Source organism: Netta rufina, assembly GCF_964035555.1.
Source record: "Netta rufina genome assembly, chromosome: 9".
Classification (NCBI taxonomy): domain Eukaryota; kingdom Metazoa; phylum Chordata; class Aves; order Anseriformes; family Anatidae; genus Netta; species Netta rufina.
In genome coordinates, this window is record NC_140132.1 from 3,010,122 (window position 1) to 3,024,465 (window position 14,344).

At 41.5% G+C, this 14,344-nt stretch overlaps 1 protein-coding gene across 2 annotated transcripts; it reads right to left on the reverse strand.

Annotated features, from left to right (window-relative positions):
* Positions 1–4,526: 4,526 nt before the first annotated feature.
* On the reverse strand, positions 4,527–11,213 carry RNF7 (ring finger protein 7). 2 transcript variants are annotated; one of them, XM_084291620.1, is made up of 3 exons: positions 11,031–11,213; positions 7,370–7,417; positions 4,527–5,821 (listed from the first exon to the last, which is right to left on the reverse strand). In XM_084291620.1, exons 1-3 carry the CDS (start codon positions 11,199–11,201, stop codon positions 5,765–5,767), a joined length of 276 nt encoding a protein of 91 aa, XP_084147746.1. In that variant the 5' UTR covers positions 11,202–11,213; the 3' UTR covers positions 4,527–5,764. The 2 variants fall into 2 exon arrangements, with proteins under 2 accessions (XP_084147746.1, XP_084147745.1); XM_084291619.1 differs by having other exon boundaries at positions 11,024–11,213.
* Between the last annotated feature and the right edge of the window lie 3,131 nt (positions 11,214–14,344).

The following is a 14,344-nucleotide window of genomic DNA, read 5'->3' on the forward strand; positions in this document are numbered from 1 at the left end:
ATACTCAACAGCAGTGATTCTGAGCTCCACAGATACTTCATGCAAACCTTGATGCCTCACGCAGCTCCATCTGAAGGAACAGAAAGCGGATTACACGCAGAGGCTAAGAACTGCTGCTGCTCTAAAAATAATGATCCCTACATATGAAACAGCATAGAGCTCTGACCTTAGCTCCAGCCCACAGGAAGAGGAAAAACACATTTCAAATGACTGGCCAAATCTTGCCAAGATACTTCCATACCATACTGTGGTCTCTCTTCATTTTCCCTGCCGAGTTGGTATTATGCCCATCGGTGGCAGGATGACAAGGTGGCAACGGTGTATGGCTGAGGTAGCATCAACAAGAGGAAAAAGCCGATTATAATCAAGTGAAGCCAAAATCCACCTGACTTCACTCAGTGAGCTGCCTACTAGGAAGTCTGAGCCCCGTTTTTTCAAAATAATAAATATCCTATGCGGCACTCACTAGGCTAAGCACTCTCCTGCTGTGGAGTCATGTGGTTTGGCCTCTAAAAACTGTCTTCTTATTTAAGTAAGATATTATGGGAAAGGTAAAGCAGCTCCATGATTTCTCCAGTAGCAATCGGGTCAAGCTATGCAAGGACAGTTTCATTTTTTTTTTCCCCTGCTCTTAACCAAAACAAGCAGAAGTGCTGAATCACAAACACTACACATTAGGAGTAACAATGGGCACTTCTCAGACTCCTTAATGTTAGTGATAAGCCCTTCTTGGTTCCTTTTTGTCACTCTACTAGTACAAAATATTTTGCTTTTATATGCTTAATCCCGTCTGCATTGAATCCATGTGACATCTGCCTTATGGTTATATTCTACCAAATGTGTGAGAGCTTTTCTAGCAATGACTGACAGGCCCATCCATTGCAAACCATGCGTGAGAAGGCGGTGTGCTCTAAAGCAGAACGCCTGAAAGCCTTGCTTGCTACAGCAGTCTCTAATTCAGCCAGGTAAACGCGAGCATGGGGCACGAGAAGGTTACATAAACAGCTGAACGATGCAGCCAGCAGAGAAAGGAAGACTAGAGAAATGTCAAAGCAAGAAGTGCCAGTAGTTCTGAAAATGGTGTCCTCAGCAACATATTCCCATAACAGCCTCAAAACAAAAAAGGAGCAGAGGCCCTAAGCTCAGGCCCTAACATTCAGCAGCATCTTTTCCACATTTAGCAAAATGCCACCATAGCTCAGATTCCAAGTAGCAGTATGAAGGGCTGGTGACTGGGGCCTAAGGGGGAACTCAAGCCTATACCAGCTAGTGATAGAGACTTATCTAAGCAAGTCAAGAAATTACTCAGTGTTTACGGTTCCTGCATAAGCATGGCACATTCACAGCTTCAGAAACCATTCTGCTCTATTCATTAGAATCGTTCCTGATTTCTACAGAACATAACACTTTCTGTAAAACAAGGTAACTTCCTAAAAAGCTAAGTGAGACAATATGACCTTTGGACACATCTTCATTACTCCAGCCACTTCTGAGAAACAACCCTAGCTAGATTTGCTGAATGATCTAAATCTGCTCGGCATGCATTAAACAGCAGAAAAAAAGTAGATCGGCATTAATCTATGAGTTGATAATGGCTATTGAAGTTAGTGTCACCTAACTCATAAAATAGTATGCTTAGATAAGAGGCAAAACTGATTTACTTTGCATGTACAAAAGATGAATAAATTCGGGACTAAAAAGGGTTACTTATTAAGAACTGTGCTAATGGAACACCAGGCAGGGGTAGGATTTGGAGCAGAAGAGAAATTCATCTTGCATAGGCATCTGTCTGGTGCAAAGCTCACAGCAAAACTGAGACCTAAGCTAATCTTCTCTAAATTGCAAAGAAAATACGTGAAGACTTTAAATTAATTCCCCTGTATTCTAGGTGAACCTCTACTTACTACTCTACAAGATATTCTATAATCTATTTCTCACGTGTTCGCTCTCAGCTGAGCTGCTTGCCTGTACATAGGTAGTTACAGATTAATGAAGCCAGAGACATTGAATCTGTTATCCAATGCTTAGAGCATCCAGATCAGATATGACATGTACAAATTCCTGATACTGCATATAAATATTTTTCTCAAAACTAAAATATGTATCCTATAAAGTATTATCTATCCAAATGATTTAGAAGAACGACAAAATGAAAGTATTCTGAGCAGCTGCCTGAAACTCACAAGAGCATCTTCAAACTGAATTTTAGAAACTTCTGTAAGTCCTGAAGAGCTTATACAAAACCTACTTAGAAATTAAAATACATTACAATAAAACTGCATCTACAAAACAATGAATTCACATTAACAGCACAGGTCAAGGTAACTCAAATGGATCAAGAGTAGCCCTGAGAAGAACCTGGGGGTGGTGGTTGACGAGAAGCTGGACACGAGCTGGCAATGTGTGCTTGCAGCCCAGCAAGCCGCCCGTAGCCTGGGCTGCACCAAAAGCAGCAGGGCCAGCAGTGCAGAGGAGGGGATTGTCCCCCTCTGCTCTGCTCTTGTGAGACCCTGCTCTGGGCCCTAGCACAAGGACATGGAGCTGCTGGAGCCAGGGGAGGGCTGCAAGGATGCTCAGAGGCTGCAGCCCCTCTGCTATGGAGCCAGGCTGAGGGAGTTGGGGTTGTTCAGCCTGGAGAAGAGAAGGCTCCGGGGAGCCCTTACAGCGGCCTGCCAGTGCCTAAAGGGGGCCATCAGGAAAGCTGGGGAGGGACTGTCTGTTAGGGAGTGATGGGACTAGGAGTAACAGCTGTAAACTGAGAAGGGACATACCTAGATTAGGCATTAGGAAGAAATTCTTTACTCTGAGGGTGGTGAGGCCCTGGCCCAGGCTGCCCAGAGCAGCTGTTGCTGCCCCATCCCTGGCAGTGCCCAAGGCCTGGATGGGATTTGGGCAGCCTGGGCTGGTGGGAGGTGTCCTTCGCAGTGGTTGTAACGGGTGGGCTTTGGGGTCCCTTCCAACCCAAAGCATTCTGTGATTCTGTGCCATATTGAGAGCCACAAAGAAAATGAAGTTGCCACCCTGTGTGCTCTTCTCAGTGATAACAACTCAACGAATAAGTGTTTACAATTATTTTCTTTAAGATTAGTAAGTTTAAAAAAATGTTGTATGCTGGTTTTACGTCTATTTATGCAAAGGCAGGAAACAGGATGACTACACCTGAACTGCATGATGATGATGAGCTTTCTAATACCACATTGCATAATCAATGATGTACATTAAAATATCTTAATAAGGCAGTTTATATTCATCTGCATTTAACTGAAAAGCAAGAGAGTAGGGGAGATGGGATCCAGTCGCAGCCTTCCCATACTAAACAAACACCACTAACCAGTAGTTATAGAGAAGACGGAGGTACTTTCTTTAGAGGGATGCATGGTGGCAGTATGACAAGCAAAGAGCACCAGCTGCTTCAGGGACATGTAAATCTGGATATAAGGACGATTTGCTGTGAGAAGAACTAAACACTGGAATAGTTTGCCAAGAAACTGGGGAAAAACAACAAGATGTATCTTGTCAGGGCCCTGGACAGCCCAGTCTAAGGCCTAGCCTTCAGCAGCAGATCAAACGACCCGGTCTCCAGGGGCCCATTGCAACCTACACTTTGTAGGGATTCAAATCTGTTTCAAAGATTTCTCTGGTTGTGCTTTATTTTTTTAGACTCTGAAAACTTCTCTGAACTTACCCAGACAGAAGAAAAAAATGCACAAATACCAGCTGCTTCAATTTCAACATAACTTTCCTAGCATCTCATTTGCGTTAACACCTGTTTGAACCCACATGCAGAAAGATTCTTCTTCAGCTATGATTCTCAGCTCTTATTGACATCCATGTGACACGTGAACTGACAGCAGGGTGAAAAATACTTTGGTACTTTCCATATTGTCCCATAAACCCAAACAAAATGAAGGAAAAAGCCATCTGGTGGGAACAGAGAGAATTAAGAGGTTTTAGAGAATGGAACCTGGGACCAAATTCTGGCAGAGAAAATAGGTGGTAAAGTAGTTTAACTTCTTAGTTTAACTTCCACAAATAAAAAGTCATCTCTATATCCATCATGATTGTCTTTTCCCATTGTTTTAGGGAGAATCCTTCTCATAAACAGAAAAGATAACACAAAATACTCCACAACAACCTAATTGCAATAGGCACTTCATTACTACTGTTATTTAAATTTTAAGACAAACATTGTCTGGGATAGTAACAACTAGTGTGATACATTTCAACAGTGACACAGAGGGCTTTCATGATCTCAGCATGTAATGACACAAAAGCTGTATTTAAAATATTCAAAATGTTTTAAAAAACAAGATTACAAGTATTAAACACAACCACAATAAACTCTGCATGTAGGCTTGATGACAAAATCAAACACTCTAATTGGAACTACTTTATACAATGAAGATAAACCTCTTTAAATATACTTAAAATAAACAGAATAGAAATGCATCTGTTGAGAAACACATTAATCTTAAATGTTTAAGTCAATCATTTTGAAGTAAACAATGATTTGCATATAATATTGCTTCAGTTCCATCCAGGTTTATTAGCCACTTTATTAAGTCTGAATTTGTTACAGACTTAAAACAGTAACTCAACTTATTTCATATATATAAAAAGAACCATACGTTCAGATTAATAGTAATTATTCAGATATTTAGGGTAAAGACAAACAAAGTCAGAGGCAAACAAGTATGTGCAAGAAAAATTACTGGACTGATCATATAAAAAAGATGATATACTGAGGACTTCCTCAAAAATGAAACAATGCTTTCTCCTACTCCCTGAAACATTTTATCTGCTGAAACTATGATAAAGAAATTTCTATAAATGAATTTTGAAGAAATCACAAGTTAACATTTTCCCTAGATTTAATTAGTGCCTGCCTTGGGACATTTAAATGATCAGTTTTGCTTGCATTCTATACTAGACAGCTAACCAGTGAAATTGTTTACAACACTAGTTAGCTGATTTTAAATACGTGTTTTTGTACCAAAAGCCTCTAGATTAAAATACACGTGTCCATGATCTTTAACAGAAATATAAATAAAAAATATTAACGTGGTTAAATTTTTAATACTATGGTTGCAGAAATCACGTACAGATTATACAACAGACTTAAGAGATGCAACAAAATATTCTTAAGCCATAAAGAAAACCTTAATGAGAAATGTTTAGTATAGTGTGCTTCACACAGTATTCATTTTAGATTAAAAACCAAAATACTTCCTAAAAAGTCAACTGACCGTGTTTTTGTATACAGTACTATTTAGAAAACAATTTCTTTATCTGTAAAGAAAATAACTTCTTTTTCAGACAGCAAACCACACAGTGTATCAGACTTACAAGCAAAGTCTCCTTTTCAAATTAAGTTGTTGTTCTACACAGAGACATTAAACAAACTGTATTTGAGGCATAATCTGCACCACCACATTTCAATGATCTGATACAGTTAACACTCAAATCATAACAGACACATTTATTAATGTAGTGCCTCTCCTTCAGTTGTGGAAATACCTGCAACAAGACTGACCACTGCCTCCCAGCACAGCAAAGAGCACACAACAAAACCACACTGTTCCTTGTACCAGATAAACTAAATAAATCATGCCATAATTGACAGGCTCCACTCTTCTGTATGAGTATATGGCATAAGACATACACTACTTCAGCAAGTTCAACAGAAAACAACTTCCAGTGTTTTATTTGCCTATTCTCTGGACTACCCAGTCCTGCTGGCAGAGGGGGCAGCGATTATTCTGTTTCACCCACAAGGACATGCAGCAATTGTGGAAGGAATGATTGCATTCTCCCCAAACCACTGAAAGAGAAGAAAGAACACATTCCAGTCATGCTCAGATGTCTGATCAACACTCACAGCAACGTCCAAACTACCATTCTCAGATGTTTAAAGCCACTGCAAACTTCTAAAACATTTGAAAAGACAAAATGCATCACCACTGATTTATCCATCAAGATTGAATTAATAGGGTCATTCTGATGATACTCCTCATCTCTACATCACAGATCTTTGCATTTTTTTTCCAAATGAAAAGAAATATACATATATATATTATATATATATTATATATATATATTTTTTCACCTTCTTCTACAAAGTGTGAATGTATAAACATATGTCAATACTGACCAGGAGTATATGGGTAAATTCTTCACTTTAACGTTCCCAAAACAGTACCAAAATATAGACAATGCATACTGACTTACTGTCATACAAGAGCATATTACTAAATTCTCATCTGAAATGCAGTGTGTACACTTAACTGCATGACATCAAGGAAGCACATTTGACACAGTACATAATGTCCAAATGGCTATATTGGCATTTTCCGGCAAAATAAACCAGAATATGCACAGGCTACAATTTCTTCAACGCAACAAAATTGTAACATATTACCCATCTACTCATGAGTATTAGTCATTTGTCATTTGTGTTTTTTGTTTTTTTTTTTTCCTTATTAGCTCACATTTTCCTTATTGAAATATAAGCATACCAATCAAAGCAGTGTTGTAAGATTATGCTTTTTTTTTTTCCTGACTATTTTAAACAGGACACTTACCAAGCAACTAAGGTATCTGAAACAGGCAATTCCTGTTCTGGTTAGAATAATAATCAGAAATAACAGTGGATAAAGTTTGAGACAATACACTTCAAAGCAGAAAGAACAAGGGTGTGGAAAGATTTACCACTGGCTTAACAGCTGACTTAAAGTTTTAAAGCAAACACTATGAGACAATTTTCATGATATCTGATTTAAATATATCAGAATTAAGTTACAATTTGTTTTTGCATGTGTTGACAAGCAGTTTAAAGAACGCTTATGATTATACAGCATCATAGCAAACTCCAGTGATCACACTTTTCCAAATGAAAACTGAACAGGCAAGCAATTATCTCCACTATGCCTGAATCAAGACTGGGAAAAATACTGCTTTCTAACCCAGTCAGAAATTTACAGGGTTTTATTGGTATTGCTATTATACCTTCTGACACACATCCTAGTACAAAGAAAAGGAGCCATTTCCTAACCTACTGCAAAGGCGTACATTATCATCTGAATTATGTTCAGGATGAGAACAACTTAAACATCATAGCTGCATGTATGTTGACAGAAGCACTGCAAATTTGAAAGTGTTAGGTACTACAGCATGGCTGAAGTTAATACTCGTTTTATCAGTGCTCAAAAATAAACCAAGACGCATTACTAATGTAAAAATACGACACACCGTAACAAAACACTGGTTTACTTCTGAGCATTAATAAAACCAGTATTCCCTTCAAACTTTAAAATGCACCCTATTGAGAGAAACTTCAATTGAAAAACAAGCGAATGAAATCACTACATACCAACACAATCTTCTTGTTTGTTTTCAGCTTGACATCTAAGACAGGCATCTAAAAGTAAACAAGAAAAAGATTCAATCTGATGCTCAGGATTCCATCTAAAGAATACATTTGACAGAAGAAAACTTAAACTTTAAAACCAGTTTACAAAGGTAAAAATCTCAAGTTTTGATGTTTGCTTCAACCCTTTAACATTGAACACCCCCTCCCCCCACCTCAAATTTCAATCAGGGCACATGACGATGAAACATGTATCTCAAAGAGATCAGAAGGACTATAAACTGTTCAAGTGTTGTTTATTTTCCATTGCTTTGTATTTTCATAACTTCTGCTGAAAAAAGCCTCCATTTTGTAGATATAACAACCAGCAGATTTGTGCCAAGGCACTCAGGCATATTAAGAGCTGAGCAAGCATACAGCCAAACCCTAATTACAGGACTTTGTTTTTCAGATGTCAGCATCTCCTTTTAAGGAAATCATTCACAATTTTGACTTTTTTTAGCCCCTACACCTCTCACCACAACCCCCACCTCCTGCTGCCATCTTTTTGTACAGTAGCTTTCCTTAATAGGTACCTGCATATCATTTTCAGAAGAGTCACACACGCATGCAAACATATTTATAAACACTGGTCAATTTGATAATATAATTCAAGAGATAAACATGGAAAAATATCTAAATTAAAATGTTTATCTACTTTATGTGCTCCCATGGCTTCAGGACTAGATGACAGACTCAGGAGATGCAGAGGTGATAACTTGCAGGCTTAGTACCATGCCACACATACAGCAGAAGAATGCCTTTGTGTAAGGCAGTCTACGCCAGAGTAAAGGAGAAACCATCTACGTGCACATACCATGCACAATAAAGTGTTCAACTGTTATGGCAGCACACACGGTGGAAACATCTCCTCCAAAGGAAAACTAGTAACTTGGGCAAAAGTGTCCCACAGGTTGGACTTGGCCTGCAGGTCTCCAATTAGACAAAAACATAACATGCTACAGGAATTTTGAGTATTTCTGCCAGATATTGGCATAAGTTCTATTTCAGATTCACCTGCCCTCATTTTCTCAGGTGACAGAGAACAAAGAGCACAGATACTCTGAAGTAGTTGCCCTTTCCCCCCCTGGGATGAAAACCAGGCAGCAAGTCGAGCTTTCTAACGTCTGTTCCTGTAACTTGTGTTTCCGTAGCACTAGCGGCCAAGTTGCAGGGAAGACTGACAAACTGCTTCAGCAGTGCACTGTGCTGCATAGGAACAAACCCATCTGGAGTCACTTCAATGTACTGGGCAGTAAGCTGTGGTAGAGCTGCAGCAACTCTAAAAGCAGTTTTCCTATCCCAACCCTCGATTTGCAGTTTCAGAGTAGGCAGAAATCACAGCAACCATGCTGATGTCAGCTGTCCCCACTCCTGCATCACAACCCTCAGGGTGTCAGACTGTGAAAGTGAAGCAAATCTAGAGTCACCACTGCTGCAATCTTGGCCTTCCCAGATAAAACCTGCAGTTTTCTTTCTTTCCTTGTGCTTCTGTGACCACTGAAGCCCACATTGGTTCTAAGAGTTAAACCAGTAGAAAATTTGGGCAGCTAACAGTCCCCTGCCTTCCAAAATCAAACTAACTGACTTCAAACACGCAGAGCCTGCTTAAGTCTGTCACTGCCTCCAAGCTGAGGTTACTGCAAATGCAGCGGCTCTACAGGAGCCAGACCAGGTCTGGCAGGGTCAACACAAAATTGTTAAACTGAAGTCAGTAATGACCAACTCTCACACTGTGACAATCTGGTTTGTTATAAAAAAAATGGTTACCAGATTTTTTCCCTTAGTTTCAGATAAAAAGTACTGCCTTGGTATAATTATGAAAAAATACAAAAGATCAATTTTTTAGCTTTTATCAAATATCTGGGTAAAGGTGTTTTTGTTTTTTTTTTTTTTTTCCTAGTGCCATGTAACAGGCTAGAACAGGGAAGTTCTTAAAATCAGGTTTTGCTTATAACAGACTAAGCCACTTTCACTTTCAGTGTGGTCTCTGCTCACCATATAAACAAAGACATAAAACATCTAAAGCATCTGCAAATTATGTTTACACAAAAGGTCACAGAACGGATGGGTTGGAAGGGACCTCAAAGCCCACCCGTTACAACCACCGCCAAGGGCAGGGACACCTCCCACTAGCCTAGGCTGCCCAAATCCCATCCAGGCCTTGGGCACTGCCAGGGATGGGGCAGCAACAGCTGCTCTGGGCAGCCTGGGCCAGGGCCTCACCACCCTCAGAGTAAAGAATTTCTTCCTAATGCCTAATCTAGGTATGTCCCTTCTCAGTTTACAGCTGTTACTCCTAGTCCCATCACTCCCTAACAGACAGTCCCTCCCCAGCTTTCCTGATGGCCCCCTTTAGGCACTGGCAGGCCGCTGTAAGGGCTCCCCGGAGCCTTCTCTTCTCCAGGCTGAACAACCCCAACTCCCTCAACCTGGCTCCATAGCAGAGGGGCTGCAGCCTCTGAGCATCCTTGCAGCCCTCCCCTGGCTCCAGCAGCTCCATGTCCTTGTGCTGGGGCCCAGAGCTGGGAGCAGGGCTCCCGAGGGGGTCTCAAGAGAGAGAGGAACAATCCCATCCCCTGCCCTGCTGCCCGCACTGCTTTTGGTGCAGCCCAGGCTACGGGCGGCTTGCTGGGCTGCAAGCGCACATTGCCAGCTCGTGTCCAGCTTCTCGTCAACCACCACCCCCAGGTTCTTCTCCTCAGGGCTGCTCTTGATCCATTCTCTGCCCAGCCTGGATTTGTGCTTGGGATTGCCCAAGGTGCAGGACCTTGTGGTTGGCCTTGCTGAACTCCACGTGCTCAATCCCCCACCACTTCATCCTGGGCTGCATCTTTTTTCCTCCAGTACACCTTTGTGCCTTTTCTGTTCCTCAGAACATTTGCAATAAAAACATCTACGAGAAATGACTGCACCATGTGTTTTGCCTCATTTCTGTAACACCAAAACCAGTCTAGGTTTGCAGCGTTATATTCCCTGGACCTAGAAAAGCAGCATGCCATGGAGACAGCCATTTGTTGGTCATTTGTCCTGCCAGACTCCAATGTGACCAACTGAAAGGCTTGAAGTCAGTTATGCCTCAGGTGACAGCACGATAGCGAAAATGAGATATAGATATACTGCAGAAGAAAAGTTCAAGGGATTTAAAAAGATCCATGGTGTTATATTTACAAAACATGTCATGTCAGTGACTAACGTTGGTCAACGATGATGCTGCTTTTAAAGAGATCTCAATACTGGGGAAGTTCCCCTTTGCTTTTCCAGCAGATTTTTCAGTCCTGATGCACGTTAAGCTGCAGCAGCAGTCAGGGTGCTCGGTGCGGGGCGTTGCAGCTCGGGAGCTGCAGCAGCCTGTTGCTCCACACGCCCGCAGCGCCGCTTCCTCAGGGACAGCCCGGGCAGCAGGGCCCAGCCCGGCGGTAACTCCGCTTGCCGGGGGCCGAGCAACAACAGCTCCCAACAGCTCCCGCAGGGCGGCCGCCTGCCCGGGCCCGGCCCACCGCTCCCCCACGCCAGGGCCGCCGGGCACGGCCAGGGCCCGCGCTCCGAGCCCCCCCCCCCCCCTCCCCTCCCGCCCCGGGCGGCGACGGCCACGGCGGGCCGGGGCCTGCCGCTTACCCATGACCTGCACCCGGCAAATGGCGCAAGTGTCGCACTCCACGTCCCAGCTCCACATGGCCACGGCGTTCCACTTCTTCAGCGAGAACATCTTGTCGGGGCCGCCCGCCTTGGAGCCCGAGGAGCCCGGGTGCGAGTGGGGGGCGCCCGGCTCGTCCCCGTCCTCCACGTCGGCCATGGCGGAGGGGCGGGGACGCGGCGGCGCCGGGCGAGCGGCTGAGCGGGGCTGCGGCGCCACCTCCCGGCCCCGGCCCCAGCCCCGGGCCTGGTGCTCCGAGGAGGCCGCAGGAGGCAGGAAAGGGCCCTCAGCGCAACGGGGAACCTGCCCCGCAGCCGCGCTGCCAGGAGACGGAAGGCACCCCGGCTGCCACCACAGCGCTTACAGCCGTAGGGTGACTGGGGAGGAGGGAACGGACTCGAACAGGGAGCCCACAACACCTAAAACGTGCCTGAAACTGCCAAATACACTCCTGAGATTAAAGGAATTTTCATATTATCTCTGAAATGTCAGTCTTCTTATGCAACACTAACACTTAGATGATGCAGGCCACTTCCTAACATCAGAGCAGGACACACGGAACTTCCCAGTTTGAATGTGTGAGGGGACATAATGCCAGCAGAAAATAAATGAGTTAAGAGAAACTAAAAAGCCAAAAGGAAGTTTTAAAATGGCCGTTTATATTGAAAAATGGCGTACTCCATACATACTGATACATCTGTATATAAAATAGTTACATACACAATTCATAAACATCTTAAAAATTGGACTTTCAAAGTATAGATAAGAACAAAGCCAAACAACAGACTATTTTATAAGATAACAGGAACTTAGATTCATCTTTTAACTTTAACATTTGGTTAAAGGTTACGTCCATGCTGGGTTTGGTGGTTGGGCTGAACTTTCAGCATTGGTTTGCAGAACCAAATTACTCCAGACAATTGCACTTACGTTGCTGGTTAGGGCAAGATCTTAAACGTACCCAATACTGGAAAAGCACCAACATTAGTAGTTATCACCACTGTGCTGTACGAGCAGCAGTCAAGTTCTGGATCAGTATTAGATTGTACTGCTAAACTTGAAGAACTAGGCTAGACCACTGCTTACTAACTTGAGAAGTTGTTTCTTTCCACCACTTAAAAAAAAAACACAACATACATGCCCAGCAGAAATGTTGCTGAGTTGGAGGTTTCAGAACTTTTTGTTTTTTGCCAATTTCCATTCAATAACAGCAGCTGTTGATCATCACAGCCAGGGTATATATGATTATACAGGCACAGCAATAAGGATGTATAAGAATATGGTATATAGTACGGAGTCAAAAACAGTTTTATAGGAAGGGAAGGGCAAAGATTGCATTTCTTAATACACTTTTACCACTCAAGCTATCATTCCATCAAGAAGTGTATTTTTCCAATTATCAGTTATCTTTGTTATTCAGCTCTTATATGGTAAGAGAAATACTTTAATATGTACAAAGTTAACCTAAATTTTAAAATTGAGAAAGGGCAATTTAAGATAACCTGGATGTCATGATCCATAATCAAATCCGATTTTATTTTGAGGAACTACAGAGCCTTTATTTATAGAACTCTTAATTAAAATCAGAATGGCTCCTACCTTCAGTTATGCTGAATATAATCAATGACAAAACTCACATTGGTTTGACATTCTAAATACAAACTTCTTTTCTGCTTTCCTGGTATAGCAGACAACAACAAGAGTTCAAGTTGCTGAGAAGGAAAGCGTTACTAGTTGTTTTGTGGACCATGCATCACTCTTGGAACGTAATTACTGCTAGTGTTGAAAAGGTGCGTGTGGTACATCCATCCAGCTTTGTGCATGCTACAGAGTAATAAGAAGTAAATAGAAATAAAAACTTTTAATATACACTCTAGAATTCATCTGTTCCCTAACAACAGGGAACATTGCAAATGTGGCACATGGGAGAGTGGCACAAAATACTGCTCTTTCAGTGAATTTTCCCTGTGTACTTTTCCACCATTTTTATATGCAAATAAAAAACAATTACTTCAGATGGGGTAGAGGAAGACTGTATTTACTCATGTCTAATGTATCTATTTATCTAAATATAGGAAATTGAACTAAGTTCCTTATAGTTCATCAAGTGATTGTTCAGTTAGAATTAGAGCTGCTAAGCCAACTGCATGTTATAGAATAGGGAAACAATTTGCTTAGCAAGTATAAGGGGATGCAGATAATAGTAAGTATAAAAAATTGGAATATTGTTTTATATTATGTAGTTTATAATTAAATTTCTGCGATAATTTTACAGTAAGGATACATCAAGGATTTATTCGATTCTGATTGTCTCCATGTCAAAGAATACTTGTTGAAAACTCCAAGTGTTTAACACCTGATTTCAAAACAGAAGACTTTCACAATTGCCATAAAAGTTCTCCTGTCATACTCCTAAACCCATTTCAAGTGAATATACACATTTATCTTCACCTTGCAAGAACGTTTTCTATGCATGTTTCTAAAAACACTAATTATTGCAGATTGCTTTGGAACAATGTTCAATGCCTTCTATAGCTTTTGAGAATGGAAGAGCCTAGAAAAATGAACTGACTTTTGTTCTTTTTTCTTTCCTTGAGCAACATTGGAGATTTTTGTCCCCTCCCCCTGCAGCTTGGTTATTCTGAAACATAGAATCCAAGGTTATTTTTACTAATAACAAACCTGTTATGGAAATGTCAGTTTTATGATAATGCAAAGAACAGTTATGTAAGTACATGTGTATCTTGGCCAACTAATTCACATGCTGAACTGTATTTTTACACTTACTGTTTGCTCTGTCAATAGACTAACATATATCAGAACAGTTAAGAACTGTGTCAAATCAATTTATCTGCCAAAGAAAAGAATTTAAGCATAGTTTTGTGCCAAAACTGTTTCTTACACTCTGAATTGGCTGTGCTTCTCTGTGCCATTTTTATCAGTAGGGATATGCTGAACAGTGCCATTAATGGCCAGTACTAATTACACTGCTTTGTTTATAGCCAGGACCTCAGTAGGGGCAGATGGTAGAGCTGCAATCGAGGAAGACATAACACTTAATAGCATGTATCAGCACATCTGCTATCACCTGCTACAAAACCTGTAGGTATTCCTAAGGTTTTACTGAAGCTGCCTGAAGCAGTTGCCAAAACGGAAAATAGACTTTGCTACTAGTATGCACAGGTCTTCTGACAGAAACGCATGAAGTAGGCATCCAGATAAAAAACACAAAATAAATTGGGGAAACACCACATTCACGGAATAGATTGCATATTGCTTCTACAGTGTGAGAATCTCACTAG